Source organism: Bison bison, unplaced genomic scaffold, assembly GCF_000754665.1.
Source record: "Bison bison bison isolate TAMUID 2011002044 unplaced genomic scaffold, Bison_UMD1.0 scf7180017864297, whole genome shotgun sequence".
Taxonomy (NCBI): Eukaryota; Metazoa; Chordata; class Mammalia; order Artiodactyla; family Bovidae; genus Bison; species Bison bison.
The window spans coordinates 2,836,504-2,855,421 of record NW_011494869.1 but is presented as its reverse complement, the minus strand read 5'-3'; the positions used below and the strand labels follow the sequence as shown (position 1 = coordinate 2,855,421).

Sequence of the window (18,918 nt, the reverse complement as noted above, 5' to 3'; positions counted from 1 at the left end):
TTATGACTAATATTTCTATTACAGTGATTATATGAATATTTTCTAAGTATGAGCCTGATGGCTCAGTTGGTCAAGAATCTGCCTGCAATGCAGAAGACTCAGTTCAATTCCTACGTCAGGAAGATCCCCTGGAGAGGGAAATGGCAACCCACTCCAGTATTCTTGCCTAAGAAGTCGAATGGACAGAGGAACCTGGTGGGCCAGTTCATGGGGTTGGAAAGGGTCGGATACCACTGAGCAACTAAACCACCAACCTCCGTGTATTATGATTAAATATCTTTTCGCTTACAATATTTTTCCCTAGAGTTTATAGTTACTTCTTTTTCTTTTTCACTTTCTTGGTTTTACATGCATCTATCATTGATTCACCTCCAGACTCTTCCTAGAAGTAAAAATTTCATTCTGTTCAAAACTATCAAGTAACTTATCATTTTGTCTTTTCCTTAGAAACATCCTCTCTCAGGCCTACTATTCTGTTGGTATAGTCCAGATTGGTTATTTTCTAGGCCTGCTTGAGAGCTTTTTGAACTTGGACTCTCCTTTCCCTGTCTCCTCTCTTCTCTGTTGGATCACCTTTCTCCTAAATCCCATGTCTTCCCTTCTTGGTTTACTTTCTCATTTTGCTGGAACACATCCAGCCGGTATGTTTGTTGGTAACTTCCTAGAAATGAGTAAGGGAAGTAAATTTTCTTAAAGCCTTCAGTTCAGTCGCTCAGTTGTGTCTGACTCTTTGCAACCCGATGAACTGCAGCATGCCAGGCTTCCCTGTCTGTCACCAACTCCCGGAGCTTGCTCAAACTCATGTCTATTGAGTTGGTGATGCCACAAACCGTCTCATCCTCTGTTGTCCCCTTCTCTTCCTGCCTTCAATCTTCCAGCATCAAGGTCTTTCCCAAAGAGTCAGTTCTTCTCTTCAGGTGACCAAAGTATTGGAGCTTCAGCTTCAGCATCAGTCCTTCCACTGAATATTCAGGACTGTTTTCCTTTAAGATTGACTGGTTTGATCTACTTGTTGTCCAAGGGACTCTCAAGAATCTTCTCCAACACCACAGTTCCAAAGCATCAATTCTTTGGCACTCAGCTTTCTTTATAGCCCAATTCTCACATCCATACATGACTACTGGAAAAACCACAGTTTGACTAGACAGACCTTTGTTGGCAAAGTAATGTCTCTGCTTTTTGATATGCTGTCTAGGTTGGTCATAGCTTTTCTTCCAAGGAGCACACGCCTTTTAATTTCATGGCTGCAGTCACCATCTGCAGTGATTTTGGAGCCCCCCAAAAAGTTTTTTTTCTGCCATCACGTTTGGTTGGTCAATCATTTGGCTGGATACAGTAGTTTTTCAGAGTTTTTAAAAGTTTAGCTCCACTATCTTCTAGCTTCTTATACTGTATTAACAAGTATGATGATCCCTTTACTCCCAAAAGCTTTTAGAGTAATCTCTTTGTCCCCAGAGTTAGGAATGGAGTTCACAGTGTGTCCTTTCATCTGGAAATGTATCCCTTAAGTTCTAAGAGATGTTCTTGCATTTTTCTATTTTTTTCTTTTTTCTGATATTCTTAGCATTTTGATGTTGGAATTCATAGATGGAGCCTCAGATTTCCTCATGTGTTTGCTTCATTTTCCATCCTTCCCTTCTGATTTCTGAGCAATTACTTCAATTTCCAAACCACTTTTGGAATATTTTGATTTCTAAAAATTGTCCTTGTTTCTTTTTCATAGTTTCCTACTGTTCTTTTTGGATGCAATATCCTCTTCACTAAGGATATTACAGGTTTATGGTTTTTTCTGCTCCTTCAAGGCTTTCTATAATTCCTCTGAGCTTCTTTTTTTTTGGTGTTTTGATCTCCGGTTTTCAATGTTAGAGATTCAAGTGTCCTGTCATATTTAAGAGGGAGGCAGTAAAACCAAGTAAGTGCTAATTAGAAGCACCATGTGCATGGACAGAACTAGTCAGGTAGTATCTGTCCTTTTAGGGAGCAGTTTGCAGAGAGAAGACCCCTCCATTCTCCTGCCTTGAGGATGTAAGCCTTTAAGACTCCTCAGAGCCAGTTAAGGGAAGGGGAATGGGAAGGGTCTCACCATGCAATATTTAAACTTTCTTTGAATTCCCTTTTCCAGTGCACTACTACTCACAGATATCCCTGGTGTCCTGAGTTCAGATTCTCTCTGAGTAAACGTTACTGGGAAGGCAGGATGGATAGTAAATAATGTGGTTGTAAAGGGGAGAGAGGAAATCTGGGTTTTAACTGTTTATGTCCAGACTTACGATTCTGTTAGTTCTGTTTGAACTTCTACCTTCTGAGGTACCTGATGGCTCCAGTTTCTCAGCCTTTGTGGGGTTTTATGCTAAGAACCAGCTGCCTTCTGGGTTTCCTGTGCTGCTGGCTTAGGTTTCAGCTTTCTTGAATCTTCTCAAGCAGTGTCATTCAGCTGTTTTCCAGTTCCAGGCTCATCTGCCCACCTCCTCTTTATCTTTGGGTCGTTTTTTTTATTCCTTTACTGTCAGTGGCATTTTGGAAGGGATTAGAGGGACACTGGGTATGTTCAGTTCCTCCCCATTTAACAGGAAGTCTGCCCTAATTCTCCTTCCTTTCCCCTCTCCCCCATAATTTGCCCACAAGTGTCCTATGACCATTAAGTTTTACTTCTAATCAGAATTGCTTTCCTCCCAGGCCCACACACAGTAGACCACTTCTGCTACTTGTTTCAAAATGAAACATGAAAGCTTCCCAAGAGTCTTCTTAGGGTTTTTAACTACTCAAAAACTAGGGGTAAAATAAACATGGGGAAAGTCCTGGCTTTCCCCATGAGAGCTAGCTATGTAAGGCAGGAATTCCTTTTGTTCTTAAATGTACTTCTACTACAAGAGGTGCATCTTAGTTCTAGTATTTAGAGGCTTTATGAAAAATTTATATCTATAAACATTTCATGATCTTATAAAGCTTTTTGGTCTGTCTTCATAAACATCTTGAGTATGCAGGGTATACTGTCAGTATTCATGGGATAATGTTAGTGCTTTACATATGGTAAGTGCCTAAATTTGGAAAGGTTCAAATCTTTTTCATCATACTAATTTCTGAAATGTATTTTTAAAAGCTTTAACAAAGGTACCACGCTTCCATTTAATTCCATTCACCCCACACTTTACATTGCAATCATCAATTATCTGAAACATCATTTTGCAACAGTACTGCTGGTCAGTTTGTTTCTGTAGCCATTCTGACTTGGTAAGAGTGAAACCTGTTAACAGCTGTTAAGACACTCTCCTCTATGTGGGATCAACAGTATAATCCTGACTTTCAGTGCAATCCACACATTCTTCCAGCAGCTGTGCATACATGATCCCATTTAATATTCATGACAGTTCTAGAGGAAATACTAAGTGACGTGTAGAGACTCAGGAAAATTTGAAACGGATGGTCCAGGAACACTTGGGGTTATCCGAAAGAGAGTTGGAAGGGCAGAAGGCAAATTTAAAGGCTCCTAACTCCAGGTGTTCTTTCTTATTCTCAGGTGCTTTCTTCACCTCCATGAGACTGGACGTTTTAACTTCCCTTCAGATATCAAGGAACTTTGCCTGGTCTGTCACATCACAAGTCATCTACTATCTACTGGTCTGTTACTATGCCTTTGCACAGGTGAACTGAAAATATTAGATGTAAGAAATTCTCAGTGTTGCCAGGTATTACTTGGAGAACCACAGTGAGCTGCTTTTAGGATTATGGCCATGATTTTGGTCCTTTCCGGAAGACTGAGTTCAGTCAAACCTACTGGCTTTCCACCAAGTAGTTCAGTTTTCTAGAGTTAAAAAATTAAGTTTATAGAAAGAATTTTTTGTACAGTTATATGATCCCTATCTGGGGCTTCCCAGATGGCGCTAGTGGTAAAGAACCCACCTGCCAACACAGGAGATGTTAACAGACGCAGGTTCCATCCCTGGGTTGGGAAGACCCCCTGGAGGAGGGCCTAAAACTCCCATGGACAGAGGAGCCTGACAAGTTGCAGTCAGATGCGACTTAGCACACACATGACCCCTATATAAGCTAACACTCAGATGACTGCATCCAAAAGGCATTTCTTAGGCCACACACAATATTTTGTTTTCAGGGTTTTAATTCATTGAGAAACTTTATTATTAAGTTTACACAACATGATGAATGTATACAATTACAGTTGTTTTAAGGAAGGCCAACTCTTCTCTAAGTGGCAGCTCTGAATGACTACAAGGCAGAACTGAGACCAGAACTGATTGTGTCCAAGTTAGGGATCTGAAAGGTCCCTGGCTGAGTGCTTTCCCAGAGTTCATAACACTTCATTGGGAAAAGACCTAGGTAATCTTTCAGGCAAGCAATAGTGACTGTGGTGTCTTATGTTTAGGGTCGCCAGTTGAAACAGCAGAGGTGGAGGTTCTTCATGAGGAAAAGAAACCTTCTAGATATGAGCATAATCCTCCTTAGCTTTGTCATCTTGGGACTTGACCTGACACTTATTTCTCTACATAAAAAACACATGGTACAATACCATTATGACCGGGACAGGTAAGAGGGACCCTGAGGGAGCAAAGGATATTCTCACTTGATGCTCAGAATTTACTGGCTACACAAGTATTCTTTCAAACTCCCCTCTTCCTCTCTGCCGGATCTCTATTTGTATAATATCACAGTTAAACACAGACTACTGTCCACAGTGAAGAACACAACTAACTAGAAACTGGTAACTGCTAATTACATATGAAAAGCTCTTCTGCCTTCATAGTACTTAGGTACATGTTAACCTAGGATAATAAATTTCACATAGCAAGGGCCTGGAATTGGGTCATTTTGCACCTTGGCCAAGGAATGAAGTCCTGACATGACACATGATTATTCTTTGAATAGAACCACAACACATGGAACACCTCTAAATCCAAAGAGGGCTGCCTTCTGGGAAGGGATGTTCATCCTTTAGCTCATCCTTACCAAGCAGCAGTCTGGTGCCCCTTTGGGGTACCCTCTCTGGTCTTTCTCGTGGGAAAGACAAAGTATGTCATTTCCCAAAGTACTGCCACGTGGTGCTTGTCTAACCTTTCAGTGCTCAACAGCCCAGTCTGCAGATCTGTTAAGTCTGAGGCGGTGTCCCAGGAAGGCCTTATAGAGGGTTATTCGTGCAGGGACAGTGGTGTAGTGTGCAGTTTGAATGGTGTTGGCACCGAGGTCCTGCCTGCTGTGTGGCACTGCCTACATCTTATCACAATAAAAGTGCCAGTTCACTCATGTCTGTGGAGGTCTTTCCAAGTAACCTAGTTGCTGCAACGTAAAATTATCAATGCATCTCTCACATAACTACAGAAACCAACCACCCCTTACTTCTATAGTTTAATCATCTCTCTACTCAGCACTGTTAAATCTATTAGAGGATCAATTACCACTGTTGGAGAACAACACAGGATTAAAGTGTTACAGAAAACAGACTGGCATTATTATACATCTCGTTAGGTTAACACATCTCTTCTGAAAGGAGAGATCTGAAACTAGAGCAGTGGTGGAGGCTGGCCCCGATTCTTGATAACTCCAGACTCAGGATAGATAGGATGAATCAGGAGTAACCAGCTAGAGGCTGCATTCCAAGGTTTCTACAGCACTGCTCCCAGTCGAGTATGTGGCCTTGTGCCAGTGTGCTCACATCCACGGGAAGCCCCACTGGAAAGAAGCGTTCTCTGCCAACAAGAATGGGACTTACAGAGCTGCTGCACTTGAGCAGGAGGAGCCCTGGAGACACTGACATCACAGGAATTGATGGCACAGACTTCATACTGAGTGTCTGCTTTCCTTGGTACAGGTTCATCAACTTCTATGAGGCAGTTAAAGTCAACTCGGCTGTCATTCACCTCATGGGTTTCCTAGTTCTTTTGGCAACAGTTCAGCTATGGAGCCTGCTGTATCAAAACCCCAGGGTGCGGGTCATTGGCAGAACACTCAGCAGAGCCTGGGATGAGGTTGTGGGCTTCTTGCTGGTCATCTTGATCCTGCTGACAGGCTACGCCATTGTGGTAAGCACCCGTCCTAGTGTGTTGTCCTGAGTGCTGTGGTCTTGGAGTACACGCTGCTTCCTTAGAAAAGGTTGCTAAATGGAAAGTCACGGTCCAAGCTGGCAGTGTTTTGGAGAAGATAGTAAAGAGCTGGTTTTAGTTGTGTTATGTCCATATTTAACCAGCAGTCTTATAAGCTCAAGACATTTCTCTCATCTTTAAAATGGGGATAACATTTTAACTCACAAGATATGAAAGTCAAGTAAATTTATATGAAAACACTAATCACAAAGGAATTCTGTATAGTTTTTAGGCACAGTAATTTGAATGGCTGCTAAGGATATTCTTTAATTTCCATTCCATTGGGTCTACATTGACCTCATCATTATAATCATCTCAGGACCCAAACTGCAGCCCCCTCTGCTGCTTGCCAACCCCACCTGACTGTTCTTTTTCAGTTTAACCTACTGTTTGGATGGAACATCTCCGACTACCGAACTTTTCTCAGTTCAGCAGTAACTGTTGTCAGTCTCCTCATGGGAATCTCTCATCACAAGGAGGTAAAAAAAACTCTCTTCCTGGTTTCCTTGCAGAATTATGTTTGGTTTAATACATCAAACGAGAACTGCTTATAAAAGCAACCTCTGCTGTACCATTACATGCTGGAAAAGGGAGAAATTTAGAACCTTTGCCATCATTTTATGGTACTACCTATAGATACAGCTTTTGAGTGGCTGTTATCTCCTTTTCTAACCACATAGTCCCACATACATTTCTTGTATCCTCAATCTTACTGCCAAAGACACAGGGCTCTCATACTTAAGACAAAATAACATGATTGCTGCTGCTTTCTCAATAGCCTTTTGAAGTGTACAGCTGGAAATGACCTGAAATAATTAGGGAGGTACATTTCCACAAAGAATTACAGTATTTATGTTTACAAATTCTAATGTCACAGATCTTCTGAAGATCAGCCCTGGGATTTCTTTGGAAGGAATGATGCTAAAGCTGAAACTCCAGTACTTTTGGCCACCTCATGCGAAGAGTTGACTCACTGGAAAAGATTCTGACGCTGGGAGGGATTGGGGGCAGGAGAAGGGGATGACAGAGGATGAGATGGCTGGATGGCATTACTGACTCGATGGACGTGAATCTGAGTGAACTCCGGGAGTTGGGGATGGACAGGGAGGCCTGGCGTGCTGCGATTCATGGGGTCGCAAAGAGCTGGACACGACTGAGAGACTGAAATGAACTGAACTGAATGTCACAGAGGGGTGTCATTTCCCCCCAGAAACTACCTACACAAATCCCTTTCTATTTGACATAAAAAATAAAGTAGGAAACCCAGATGAGGTTTTGGGTCCCCAAAACTAGCATATATAGATTTGATCAGGGAGAAAAAACTCTCTGATTCCAATTCAGATTAGTGAAACTGGCAAGATTTTGATCAAAGCTTATCATTCTGATATCCTATGTTAAGAATAGAAATTGCATGGAATAGCAGAGACCATCTCCATTATCATTTCTGGTTTCTATGTATTCTTTCAATACACTCTTGCTATTCCTCGAAGCTTCTGTATTTAGATGTATTTTCTAGATTTGCCAAAACTCACAAGGGCTTTGAGTCTATTTATTTAGCTGCACAGCTTGTGGGATCTTAGTTCCCCAACCAGGGACTGAACCTGGGCACGCAGCAGTGAAAATGCAGAAAGAAAGAAAGAAAGAAAAGTCAGTCATGGCTCTTTGCGACCCCATGGACTGTTGCCTACCAGTCTCCTCAGTCCATGGAATTTTCTAGGCAAGAGTACTGGAGTGGGTTGCCACTTCCTTCTCCAGGGGATCTTCCCAACCTGGGGTTTAAATCCAGGACTCCCGCGTTGCAGGCAGACGCTTTACCATCTGAGCCACCAGGGAAGCCCATGAAAGTGCAGAGTCATAAGCAATGCACTGCCAGGAAATTCCCATGAGTCATTACTACAACTTACCTGTTATCTTCTTGTGGAAGCCCCGAAGGCATAATTATTTATATACTCTTAGAGTCAGTCACTCTTGCTCTTCTGTCCACTCAAAAGTATTTTCCTTTTTAGTATTTTTGTTTTTCTAGTTTCCACCAGGCAGAAGTATTTTCTTATGTGAATATATCCAAAGTATTAGCACATATTTTACATTTTTAAAGCAGAAATTAAACTATCAGTGTTTAAACCCAAAGTGTTCCATTGTCTTTTCAGGTTACTGCTGTAAACCCAGTCCTGGGCTCCTTTCTTATCTTCACCTATGTTGTTTTGATGGTACTTGTGATCATTAACCTTTTCGTTTCTGCCATTTTAATGGCCTTTGGTAAAGAAAGGAAATCCCTTAAGGTAAGTAACTCAGTAACTAAGCTATAAGCTGTATCATGATTTTTTTATCCCTGGAAAAGCTCAGATTTAGCTCTTAAGATTATAGATTGATATAACACACGGTATCAGCATATTCCCTTTATTAGTCTCCATACTGCTGTCAACCATTTTACTAGGAAACCCAATTTACTAAAAGTACATTATTCCAGTAGTCATGTATGGATGTGAGAGTTGGACCATAAAGAAAGCCGAGCGCTGAAGAATTGATGCTTTTGAAATGTGGTGTTGGAGAAGACTCTTAACAGTCCCTTGGAGGGCAAAGAGACCAAACCAGTCAATCTTAAAGGAAATCAGTCCTGAATATTCATTGGAAGGACTGATGCTGAACCTCCAATACTTTGGCCACCTGATGCCAAGAATGGACTCACTGGAAAAGACCATGATGCTGGGCAAGATTGAAGGCAGGAGGAGAAGGGGACGACAAAGAATGAGGTGGTTGAATGGCATCACCAACTCGATGGACATGAGTTTGAACAAGCTCCGGGAGTTGGTGATGGACAGGGAAGCCTGGTGTGCTGCAGTCCAGGGGGTCACAAGAGTTGGACACGACTGAGCGACTGACATTATGTTCTATATCCAGTGTCCTAAAATATCTGGTTCTCAACTGTTAAGTAGCAGAAACACTGCTGACAAGGCCTGACAATAAACCATTAAAGGAAACTATCTTTATATCTACTTTTAAAAATTACATCTTTGATACTTTTTCCTTCCAACATTAACAACAACTTCAGTTTCCTCACTTTTTTCCTTTTGTCTTCCAGCAGACTGAGAGAGAGGCCACACTGATGGATATGCTGCTGCTGAAGCTGTCAAGTTTGTTAGGGATCCGGCAGCATCAGAGCGCATGTAAGCAAACAGCCCTAACAGCAACAGCCATGGACAAATAAAGGTTTAAAAGGTGAGTTACCTTAATCCTGTTGCCTCCTCACGTGGCTTATTACTTCTGAGTATATTAACACTGATCTTTGCATGGTGTACTTTGGGAAATGTTTATAGTATACTTTGTTAATTTTCCTAGTGAAGAATCAAAAATCCCCTTGGCACTACCAGAAAAGGGTTAACACTACAAGGGTGATGCAGGATGAACCAACTCTGCTGCCCAGCAGCAACTTAGACAGCACTTACCATTCATGTTCCAAAAATACGAGTCACAAGTAAGCTCACTGCAACTTTATAATCAAAGACACAAGCATGAGATCTGGCTCAGGGGAGTGCTGTCACAGAGAAGTAACCATGCCAGCTCCCAGATTACTATCTGGGCTTACATACAGAGATCAAAACGGGCTTCTTACTCCCCAACTGTCCATCCACAATATCCAGGGAGCAAAAGTAAGGTCTGGCTTGTACCCAATATTAGTTACTTGCTTAAAATACTCTCCACTAAAAGCTGAATTTTCCCCTCATCATTTTACCCAAACAGTGGAGAAACCAGGGCACAATATTTTTAACTTTATTAGCAGCTACTGAGCCATGAGATACAAATCAACCAAAAACATTAAAGTTGCTTGAATGGAGTATGTACAGATTTACCACACAGAAGCCGAAGTCATATCTTCTGATCCCAGCGCCACCCTTGTGGGGAAAGATGGCCTTAACTAGGGGGCAAAAGGGTTAGTCTCATCCATTGAGGGAAGCAGCAAAACAATTAGAGCCACACAGGCACCAAATATTTATTTGAGATCAGTTTGTAGAGGTTTTCTTGATCATAAAGTCTTCAAATGAAAACAGGAATCCCTCTTCAATAATCTGTAGGCTTTCCAGCTCACTACTCAAGAGACTTGAATATTTCTAATTAAGGCTACTGGAAGCCCACCTTAGCCTTGACTGGTGACTTCTGCTCAGTACATAGCCAAATGCAATCCAACAGAATGCCACGGGGGAAAAACAGGAATTTACACAGTGCTGCCCTCTATTAAAAGGGAAACATAGCACTCAAAATAAAGCAAAGGCCACAGAGGGCTCCCTGAGAATCCAGTAGAACTAAGAGAGGCCTTCAGCTTTCCAAATAAACTTTGTAACTGGATCCAGATGGAACAGTGCCCTGCAGCAAGGAGTAGTGTGCATGTCAATGAGAAGACCCAGCTTCTGAGAACTATTATAATGGCTTCCTGAGCCATTTTTTTCTCTCCCCCATTCATGTTAAGAGTGTGAAAATACACACCTTGGCCTTGAATCTCACTCACCACAAATCCCTCTGTACAGAGGGTTTGTTTCTAAGTCTGCTACCTCAGCACAGAGCTGAGACGCTTCAGGAAGTCCTCTCCACCACCATCCAGCCATCTCTCCCCACAATGATTTCACGTTCTCATTGCCCTGTGGAGGGATGGTGGGACAGGAAGGAGAGAACCGGGGATCACACTGACAGGAAACGGACAAGAAAGGCTGCCAGGAGCCAGCTGCTCCAACCTCATCATCCCCAGTTGTTAGTCTCTTGGGAGCAATGGAGAACTGGAAAGCAGCAGAATCTGGTAGAGCAGGAAGAGAGCCCAGAGGGAGAGTGTGCTCAGTGATGGTTAACAGATAAAACAATTTCATGGAGATTCTTTGTTACAAGGAAAAACTGCTCAGTCTCAACTCCCAGAACTTGGACCTTGCCTGGTTTAGGAGGCCTATGTTTTCTTTTTTAGCTCCTCAAATCTCCGGGAAAGATCATCGAAGTCAATGTCCTCTGACGCTGAGGTATTGGCACCAGCAGATGCAGTTGGGAGTGTGTCTGGCACAGATGGCAGCTCTGGCAGTACAAAGTTGTCGTAGGTCTCTGTGAGCCTTGAAGCAGGCTTTGCAGGAGGCTCTGGCTTGGGCCCAGGACCTAATCAGAGTAAGGAACATAATGTTACACACACCAGAGAAACAGCTCAAAGCCCAGAAGGAAACACTGCTTTAAAAAAAAAAAAAAATTCTAGAAGTCAGCAAAAATTTTCAGGACAATTAACGGCTAGATTTTCTAATTATAGTTGAATATATCTGTTTTATTTTCCTACAGTGAGAAAAAGTTTAAGGGGAAGTCAAAGTGTGGTGCATAGGGCTTAGGCACACAGGATTGATTTAAATGGACTGTTCCCCTTTCACAAAGGTCTGCTCCCGTAATAAGAAAGTCCAAGGAGTGGTACTAGAATTGTACTGGGAAGAGCAAAAAAATGTATAAGGAATGTTAACATCCACACTGTTCAATGTAATGGAATGTGATCTTGTTTCTAATCTTCCATTTTATATTTAACAAGTTAAAGTCATCACCCTCTCTACCTACTGTACGTTTCCATTTCTATCGAAGTTCTAGAAAATAAGAACAGTGCTTGCCTCTGGGAAGGAACACAAGGTAACTTTCTGGGATGATGGAAATGTTCCCTTTACTAAGGTGGTGGTTACATAATATGTGTGTAGATACACCTAAAAAATGGTAATATACATTTCTGTATTTTTTTGTATGTAAATTATACCTCAATAAAACCGTCCCCAATTTTAAAAAGTGTATGTTTCTCTGGGGAGAATGGATACATGTGTATGTATGGCTGGGTCCCTTCACTGTTCACTTGAAACTGTCACAACATTGTTAATTGGCTATACCTCAATATAAAATAAAAGATTTAAAAAAAAATTTTTTTTTAAGTAACCCTCCCCCCCACCAATGAGTTTCTGGAGTGCTGGTAGTATTTTTTCAGTGAATGACTCCATGAACATGCTTGCTTTGTGAAAAATCATTAAGCCATTCACTCATGATATATGGCCTCTTTCCCCCTCTTTAATGCCCAAACTTAAAAACTTTTTTGGTATTTCCAAGCAAAGTGGCAGTTGAAGCAGCAGGAACATAAAGAACTTGAGGGTGATGGACAACCAGAAGGTGACAAAGAATAATGATAACTATTAACAGAAAAAGGTAATTTGGGAGATCCCTTGGAGCCAGGATAGACCTTTTCTTTTTGGAAGTGGGAAATCCTGAGTTCTGTTTGCACCATACTGCATGTGGGGAGACAATGGGGCATGTGGGTAGAATCCCACAAGCATAAAAACAATCTGAGGAAGGAACAGTGATGAGAAAACACAAACAACAAAGGGTTCAGTACTGAGAAAACCTTCAAAGGATTTCTGACTCACACTCACCAACAATCTGTGTAGAAGACACATTCTTATCAGCATTAATGTCATCAACCTGAAACACAAGAGATCATTACCAGAAGAGAAAGCAATGGCCTCACTGGTGAAGGTAATGGTATAGGCCCATGTGTGTGGCAAAAGCTAAGCTGCTCAGCAAAATCAACAAACCTGCTCCAAGAAACTGCCCCTCTGCCCCCCTGTACTCCTTTCCTGATCTCCTTCCCACCAGACAGATACTATGTTGAACTCTTTAACTGCCAACCAAAGGAAAAGAAAATTCTTACATCATTAACATCTCTCTTTAATCTGATACCTTCACCTTCCAGACAGTGAGAAAGCATTCTAAACCAAATTCACCTCCAAGAATCAAGTCCTCAAATACTAATATAGATCATCTACTTCCTTCCTAGGAACAGTTGTGGGCAAAGCTTCAATGCGTGCAAAGCCAAAACATAAAAACTCAGGCCCAAGGTAAAAACCAAAGGAAAGGACACTAAGCAAGCTCAGGAACAGGGGAATCTCCCTAGATGAGGAAAGAAGGCTGGCAGGAAAGTCATCTAATTCTGAACCAAAGCTGTGACAACCATGTACAGTTCAAGGCATTATTAGCATATTACTGATACCAGCCAGTTTTAAGTATAAGACTAAAATTAATGCTATAGGCCAAAATTTACTAAACTTGGTACTTCTGTTTAATACAAATATCTGGCTGTTATTCCTTTATAAGGTGTTGAGAATTTATAAAACTGGTATTGTAATTATATTCTACCACCAAGACTGTACCAGGTCAAAATGATTCTCAGTCTAGTTACTATTAAAAAAAAAATGATAAAGTGCCTCACTAGAACTTTCTAGGGTCTGCAGCTCCTTCCTGATTCCTGGGCTTTTAACTGCAGACAAAGCATTGCCACCAATGATGCTGCCGCCACCACCACGCCCCATTTCCAGGGTAATATTAAAGCAACACAAAAATCCAAAGCATACAGCAATGCCAGTACTAGGAGTTGATCAAAACTTTGCCTTCCCTGTGGCCATTATTTTGCTCTCTTCCTGGGATTCACTCTCCTGCTGCTTATAAAAGGCTCAGGCACTTACAGATTCATACGATGGGGGAGTTGCTGGAATCTGAGGTGGATGAATATTGGGAAAGGCCTGATAAGTTCCCACTGGCAATCCATTGAAATCCGACTGCAAGAGGAGAAAGGCAACATAAGAGACACTGCCCCATCTGCAATTTTTGAAGTATGTATATGGGAAGAGAGAAATAAATACGTGTGTATACAACTGTTTTCTCACTGTGAATATATTCATATTGAATAATATATATTTAAGATAGTTATTTTAATGTGTAATCAAGAGCCCCAAAAGAAAAAAGTGCCTAAAAGGACATGACAACATGTGATCAGGAAGACCTAGATTTTTAAAGACCTGTAGCCAAAAACTATTTATTCATCAAATTACTAATTGCTTTTATGTCCACAAACAGAGATTACTATCACTTTCTTTGGGGAGGTGGGGGGTGCCACACTACATGTGGGATCATAGTTCCCAACCAGGAATTGAACCCACGCCCCTGCAGTGGAAGCATGAGTCTTGACCAGTGGACTACCAGGAAAGTCCCCAGACTTTCTTACTAGCAGTGACTTTCATCTTTGTGTTTACAACAGATGTTTTTCTACTTGGTAATAAGTGATGATTATTCAATTTTGGAAAAAGCTACTAGTATACCTACAAGTCCCAGAAAACCTACACCAAGTTTTTTCTAGCACCATCTCTCTAGATTTTCCTGCTTCATTACCTGTAGGTTAACCAAAAGACTTTCTCCAAATCCCAATGCTGTTTTTTTCCACAGTATAATCAATAAACTATACCAAATGTTACCTATAATTCCTGAGTGCGCTCACAGACCCAGCTTGTCATCTATTACATTTTCTAGAGTTTACATCCACAGTTATTTGTATGTATACTTACAGGTCCCTTTGGAAGAGGGTATGAGAAAGGAGTGTTTGGAGATGGCATAGGCATAGGCATAGGCATTGGCACTGTTCCGTCAGGTCCACCAACTGGTGCTGTGAAGCCGCCTCCACCTCCTCTTCCAGGACCCCCTTTCTTCACATCATCTGTGAATCCAACATCAATAAGATCTGTCTCTACTCCAGGAGGAGCTTCTGCCTAAGAAAAAGAGAGAAACCCATATCATCAGGCCCTGTCACAGACTAGGTTCCCCAGGAAGCTCTGAGATGGAGACCAGTTTGACCGAAGTTTATTGGTGAGGTCTCTTGGGATAGAGACCTGTGGGATGAAGGAAGCAGGCCTGAGCAAAGTAAGAAGTTGGGCTGCCATGCCTTCACAACAGAGGGCTTGGCTAATTCCCTCAGAGTTCTGGAGCTAGGACAGGCCTACAGCACATGTTCCCAACTGGGGCAATGGGGCAGTCTTTAATCCCCTGCAATGACCAGATACAAGCTTCCCCTAGGAAAGACCCTGGGTAAGGAAGCTCTCTTCTAAGAGGGCCACCACTGGAGGGCCACTCAGCTGTGTGAGCCACCAGTCATCAAAGAGATGGGGGAATAAATGCTTCTGTCCTGAAGTGTGTCTGTAACTGGGGCGGGGAGTAGGGGGGAGGGTCATCTGAGCAGCACACCAAAACATCTACTATCCCCCATCAACCGTAACCTCTGAATTACTACTTCCATATTTGCCTTTCACTGTAAGCCTCTTAGGACAGTGGCCTTGTTTATATCTTTTCTGTATTCTCAGCTTTCTGGGGCACATGGCAGGTGCCCGAAAAATGTTCCAAGATCAATTCTGGGTCTTGGGGCTTTTCTTGCTACCCAGTTCCTTGAACTTCACTGAGAAGTAGCAATAATGCCATTTTATATTTGTATCAAAGTCTGTACCTTTTCAAAGTGCTTTTAGTCATTCATCTCTTCTGATCCTTAAACATTCTGTGAGAGAGATGCAGGCTTATTTATTGCTACCCCAAAACCACTAACTGGACAAAGGCTTCAACTCCCACATGCAAACTTGAGTGCAAAGAATATGCTTCTTTTTCAAAGACAGTGATCTAGAGAGACGCATTTTCTTTTGTATTCTAAGGACTCTTAAACTCACCATGACCACAGAGTCGGGCTCATAGGGCACATTGTAGTTCTTGGCAATTTCAATCAGGTATCTCTCCACTAGGATTTTGGGTGGGGCCTCCACACTCAGTTTGTGCATTAGCTGTAAGTGAAAGATCCAGGGTTAACATGCATCTGTATAAACCAGCCTAAGCCTATCTTGTATCACTTTAAAACTTTGTTTCTCTCATTTTACAAGTCAATGGAGAGAAAAGAAGAGTTCCAACCAGTTATTCTTTTCTTCAGTCACAAAGCACAACATGCATGTATGTCTCACACTCTGGTTACTTATGCCCAAAGACTGACACTGTGGCATTCCACGTCTGAATTCACCCATCTTTCTCCCCACCTCACTTCTACCTCCATCAAAAGTGGCACAAAGGACAGGGGACAGAATCAGGAATGACGCAGGATGACAGAGCTTCACAATCAGAGGTGTCGGGCAGGGTTAAGGAGTTGACCGACTGCACTGCCAGCCAGCCATCTCTCCATGAAATGTGCAATCTTAAATGAATGCTGCATTACAGTGATACCCACTAGAAACACTGCAGGCAGTAAAATAACCTGCTCCCACCCCACCCACTGGTCCATGTTTAACAAGTACATTCATTACCCTATCATTCACAGTTCCAATCTGGTTGGTCCGACATAACTTGCCATATTCCTTGCTATACTTGGCACAGAGTTGATCAGCAACCTACAGAGAAAAAGAACAGTAAATAAAAATGGAAACCACTCCTACAAGAGGCTTCAAGCTTCCTCCAATCAACGGCAAACACACTTCTACTCAGGATTTCCAAAAGACTGGACCTGCAAAGCCTTAAAAGGTACATATTAATTCATTTAGTTATTGTTTATTCATCCATCCACTGAACTGCACAGCAGAGACCAGAAATATCTACTGGAACAGGAGAATTAAATGAAAGTCTTCCCCAAGAGAATGATACCTTTGGCTTCCTTCTCGCCCATGCTCTCAAAAATGCAGCTAGCTAGCTTATACCTTCCATGTAGAAGATAGGAAAATTTCTCTCTGAGGAAAATAACCAACCCACGGAAAGGAAACTAGTTCCTGACAGTCTCGAGGCCCTTGAGAAATGGCTTAAATTATCTAACAATGAATTGGTGCCGGAAGTATCATGCTCCCTGATTTCAAGCTATGCTAAAAAAGCACAGTCATCAAAACACTATGTACTGGCACATGCGCGTGCGCACACACACAAAGAAAACAAAGAGATCAATGGAACAGAATGGAGAGTTCAAGAATGAACCCATAGTTACATGGGCAATTCATTTACAACAAAGGAGGCAAGAACATGAAAAAGATAGCCTTTTCAATAAACGATACTGGGAAAACTAGACTACTCTCTCAACCCATACACAAATGAATTCAAGATGGATTAAAGACTTAAACATAAGATGTGAAACCATAAAACTTCTAGGAAAAAATATGGGAGTATTTTTTCTGACACTGGTCTTAGTAATATTCTTTTGGGTTATGTCTCAGGCACAAGAAACAAAAGCAACATTATACAAATGATACTATATCCTACTAAAAAGCTTTTGTACAGTGAAAGTAACTATCAACAAAATAAAAAGGCTACATCTACTGGTGGGAGAAGGTATTCACAAACAATGTATCTGATAAGGGGTCATTATCCAAAATACACAAAGAACTCATACAACTCAACACCAAAAAACAATCCAATTAGAAAAGTGGCAGATAGACATTTTTCCAAAAACACCTACAGATGGCCAACAGGCACATGAAAAGATGCTCAAAATCACTCATCAAGGAAATGCAAATCAAAACCACAATGAGATATCCCCTTACACCTGTCAGAAGGGCTATCAAAAAAAAAACAACAATTAAGTGTTGGTGGTGATGTGGAGAAAAAGGAACACTCATACACTGTTGGTAGGAATGTAAATTGGTGTGGCCACTATGGAGATCAGTATGGAGATTCCTCAAAAGATTAAAAATAGAACTAATATCTGATCCAGTAATTCCAATCCTGGGTACTTATCCAAAGTAAATGAAAACACTAATTAGAAAAGACATATCCACACCTATTCTCAATGCAGAATTATTTACAACAGCCAAGATATGGAATCAAACCAAGTGACCATCAATAGATGAATAAAGATGCAGTATATATATGCAATGGAATATTACTCACCCACTTAAAAAAAAAAATGAAATCTTGCAATTTGCAACAACATGGATGGACCTGTAGGGTATTATGCTAAGTGAAATAAGTCAGAGAAATACAATATCATATGATCTTCCTTATATGTGAAATTCTAAAAAACAAATGAACAAACAAAACAGAAACAGTTATAGATAAAGTGGTTACAAGAGGGGAGCAGGAAGAGGAAATAGAGGGATTAAGAGATACAAAGTTCCATTTGCAAAACAAATGAGTCATGAGCAGGAAATGTACAGTTTTGAGAATATCAGATCAGATCAGATCAGTCCAGTCGCTCAGTCGTGTCGGACTCTTTGCGACCCTGTGAATCACAGCACACCAGGCCTCCCTGTCCATCACCAACTCCCAGAATTCACTGAGACTCACGTCCATCAAGTCAGTGATGCCATCCAGCCATCTCATCCTCTGTTGTTCCCTCTTCCTCCTGCCCCCAATCCCTCCCAGCATCAGAGTCTTTTCCAATGAGTCAACTCTTCGCATGAGGTGGCCAAAGTACTGGAGTTTCAGCTTTAGCATCATTCCTTCCAAAGAAATCCCAGGGCTGATCTCCTTCAGAATGGACTGGTTGGATCTCCTTGCAGTCCAAGGGACTCTCAAGAGTCTTCTCCAACACCACAGTTCAAAAGCATCAGTTCTTTGGCGCTCAGCCTTCTTCACAGTCCAACTCTCACATCCATACATGACCACAGGAAAAACCATAGCCTTGACTAGATGAACCTTTGTTGGCAAAGTAATGTCTCTGCTTTTGAATATGCTATCTAGGTTGGTCATAACTTTCCTTCCAAGGAGTAAGCGTCTTTTAATTTCATGGCTGCAGTCACCATCTGTAGTGATTTTGGAGCCCAGAAAAATAAAGTCTGACACTGTTTCCACATCTATTTCCCATGAAGTGGTGGGACCGGATGCCATGATCTTCGTTTTCTGAATGTTGAGCTTTAAGCCAACTTTTTCACTCTCCACTTTCACTTTCATCAAGAGGCTTTTCAGTTCCTCTTCACTTTCTGCCATAAGGGTGGTGTCATCTGCATATCTGAGGTTATTGATATTTCTCCCGGCAATCTTGATTCCAGCTTGTGTTTCTTCCAGT

At 41.6% G+C, this 18,918-nt stretch overlaps 2 protein-coding genes across 7 annotated transcripts in view; one reads left to right on the top strand and one right to left on the bottom strand.

Moving 5' to 3' along the window:
* Positions 1-11,876, top strand: part of PKD1L3 (polycystic kidney disease 1-like 3) — a 59,984-nt gene extending 48,108 nt beyond the window's left edge. The window contains exons 20-26 of one of the 4 annotated variants that reach the window (XM_010850928.1): positions 3,518-3,642; positions 4,382-4,542; positions 5,822-6,032; positions 6,470-6,571; positions 8,240-8,371; positions 9,175-9,308; positions 11,038-11,876. In XM_010850928.1, the coding sequence (XP_010849230.1) occupies positions 3,518-3,642; positions 4,382-4,542; positions 5,822-6,032; positions 6,470-6,571; positions 8,240-8,371; positions 9,175-9,297 (854 nt within the window). In that variant the 3' untranslated portion in view covers positions 9,298-9,308; positions 11,038-11,876. Of the gene's footprint in view, positions 1-3,517; positions 3,663-4,381; positions 4,543-5,821; positions 6,572-8,239; positions 8,372-9,171; positions 9,309-11,037 lie in introns of those variants that run through there. The other 3 variants (XM_010850927.1, XM_010850929.1, XM_010850930.1) reach the window with 3 other exon arrangements.
* The window catches only part of IST1 (increased sodium tolerance 1 homolog (yeast)), a 40,011-nt gene continuing 30,937 nt past the window's right edge, over positions 9,845-18,918 (bottom strand). For 2 of the 3 annotated variants that reach the window (XM_010850932.1, XM_010850934.1), the window contains 6 exons: positions 16,238-16,321; positions 15,617-15,727; positions 14,474-14,674; positions 13,598-13,690; positions 12,509-12,557; positions 9,845-11,219 (listed from right to left, as the gene is read on the bottom strand). In XM_010850932.1, coding sequence (XP_010849234.1) covers positions 11,020-11,219; positions 12,509-12,557; positions 13,598-13,690; positions 14,474-14,674; positions 15,617-15,727; positions 16,238-16,321 — 738 coding nt within the window. In that variant the 3' untranslated portion in view covers positions 9,845-11,019. The remainder of the gene's footprint in view (positions 11,220-12,508; positions 12,558-13,597; positions 13,691-14,473; positions 14,675-15,616; positions 15,728-16,237; positions 16,322-18,918) is intronic. The other variant, XM_010850933.1, reaches the window with a different exon arrangement.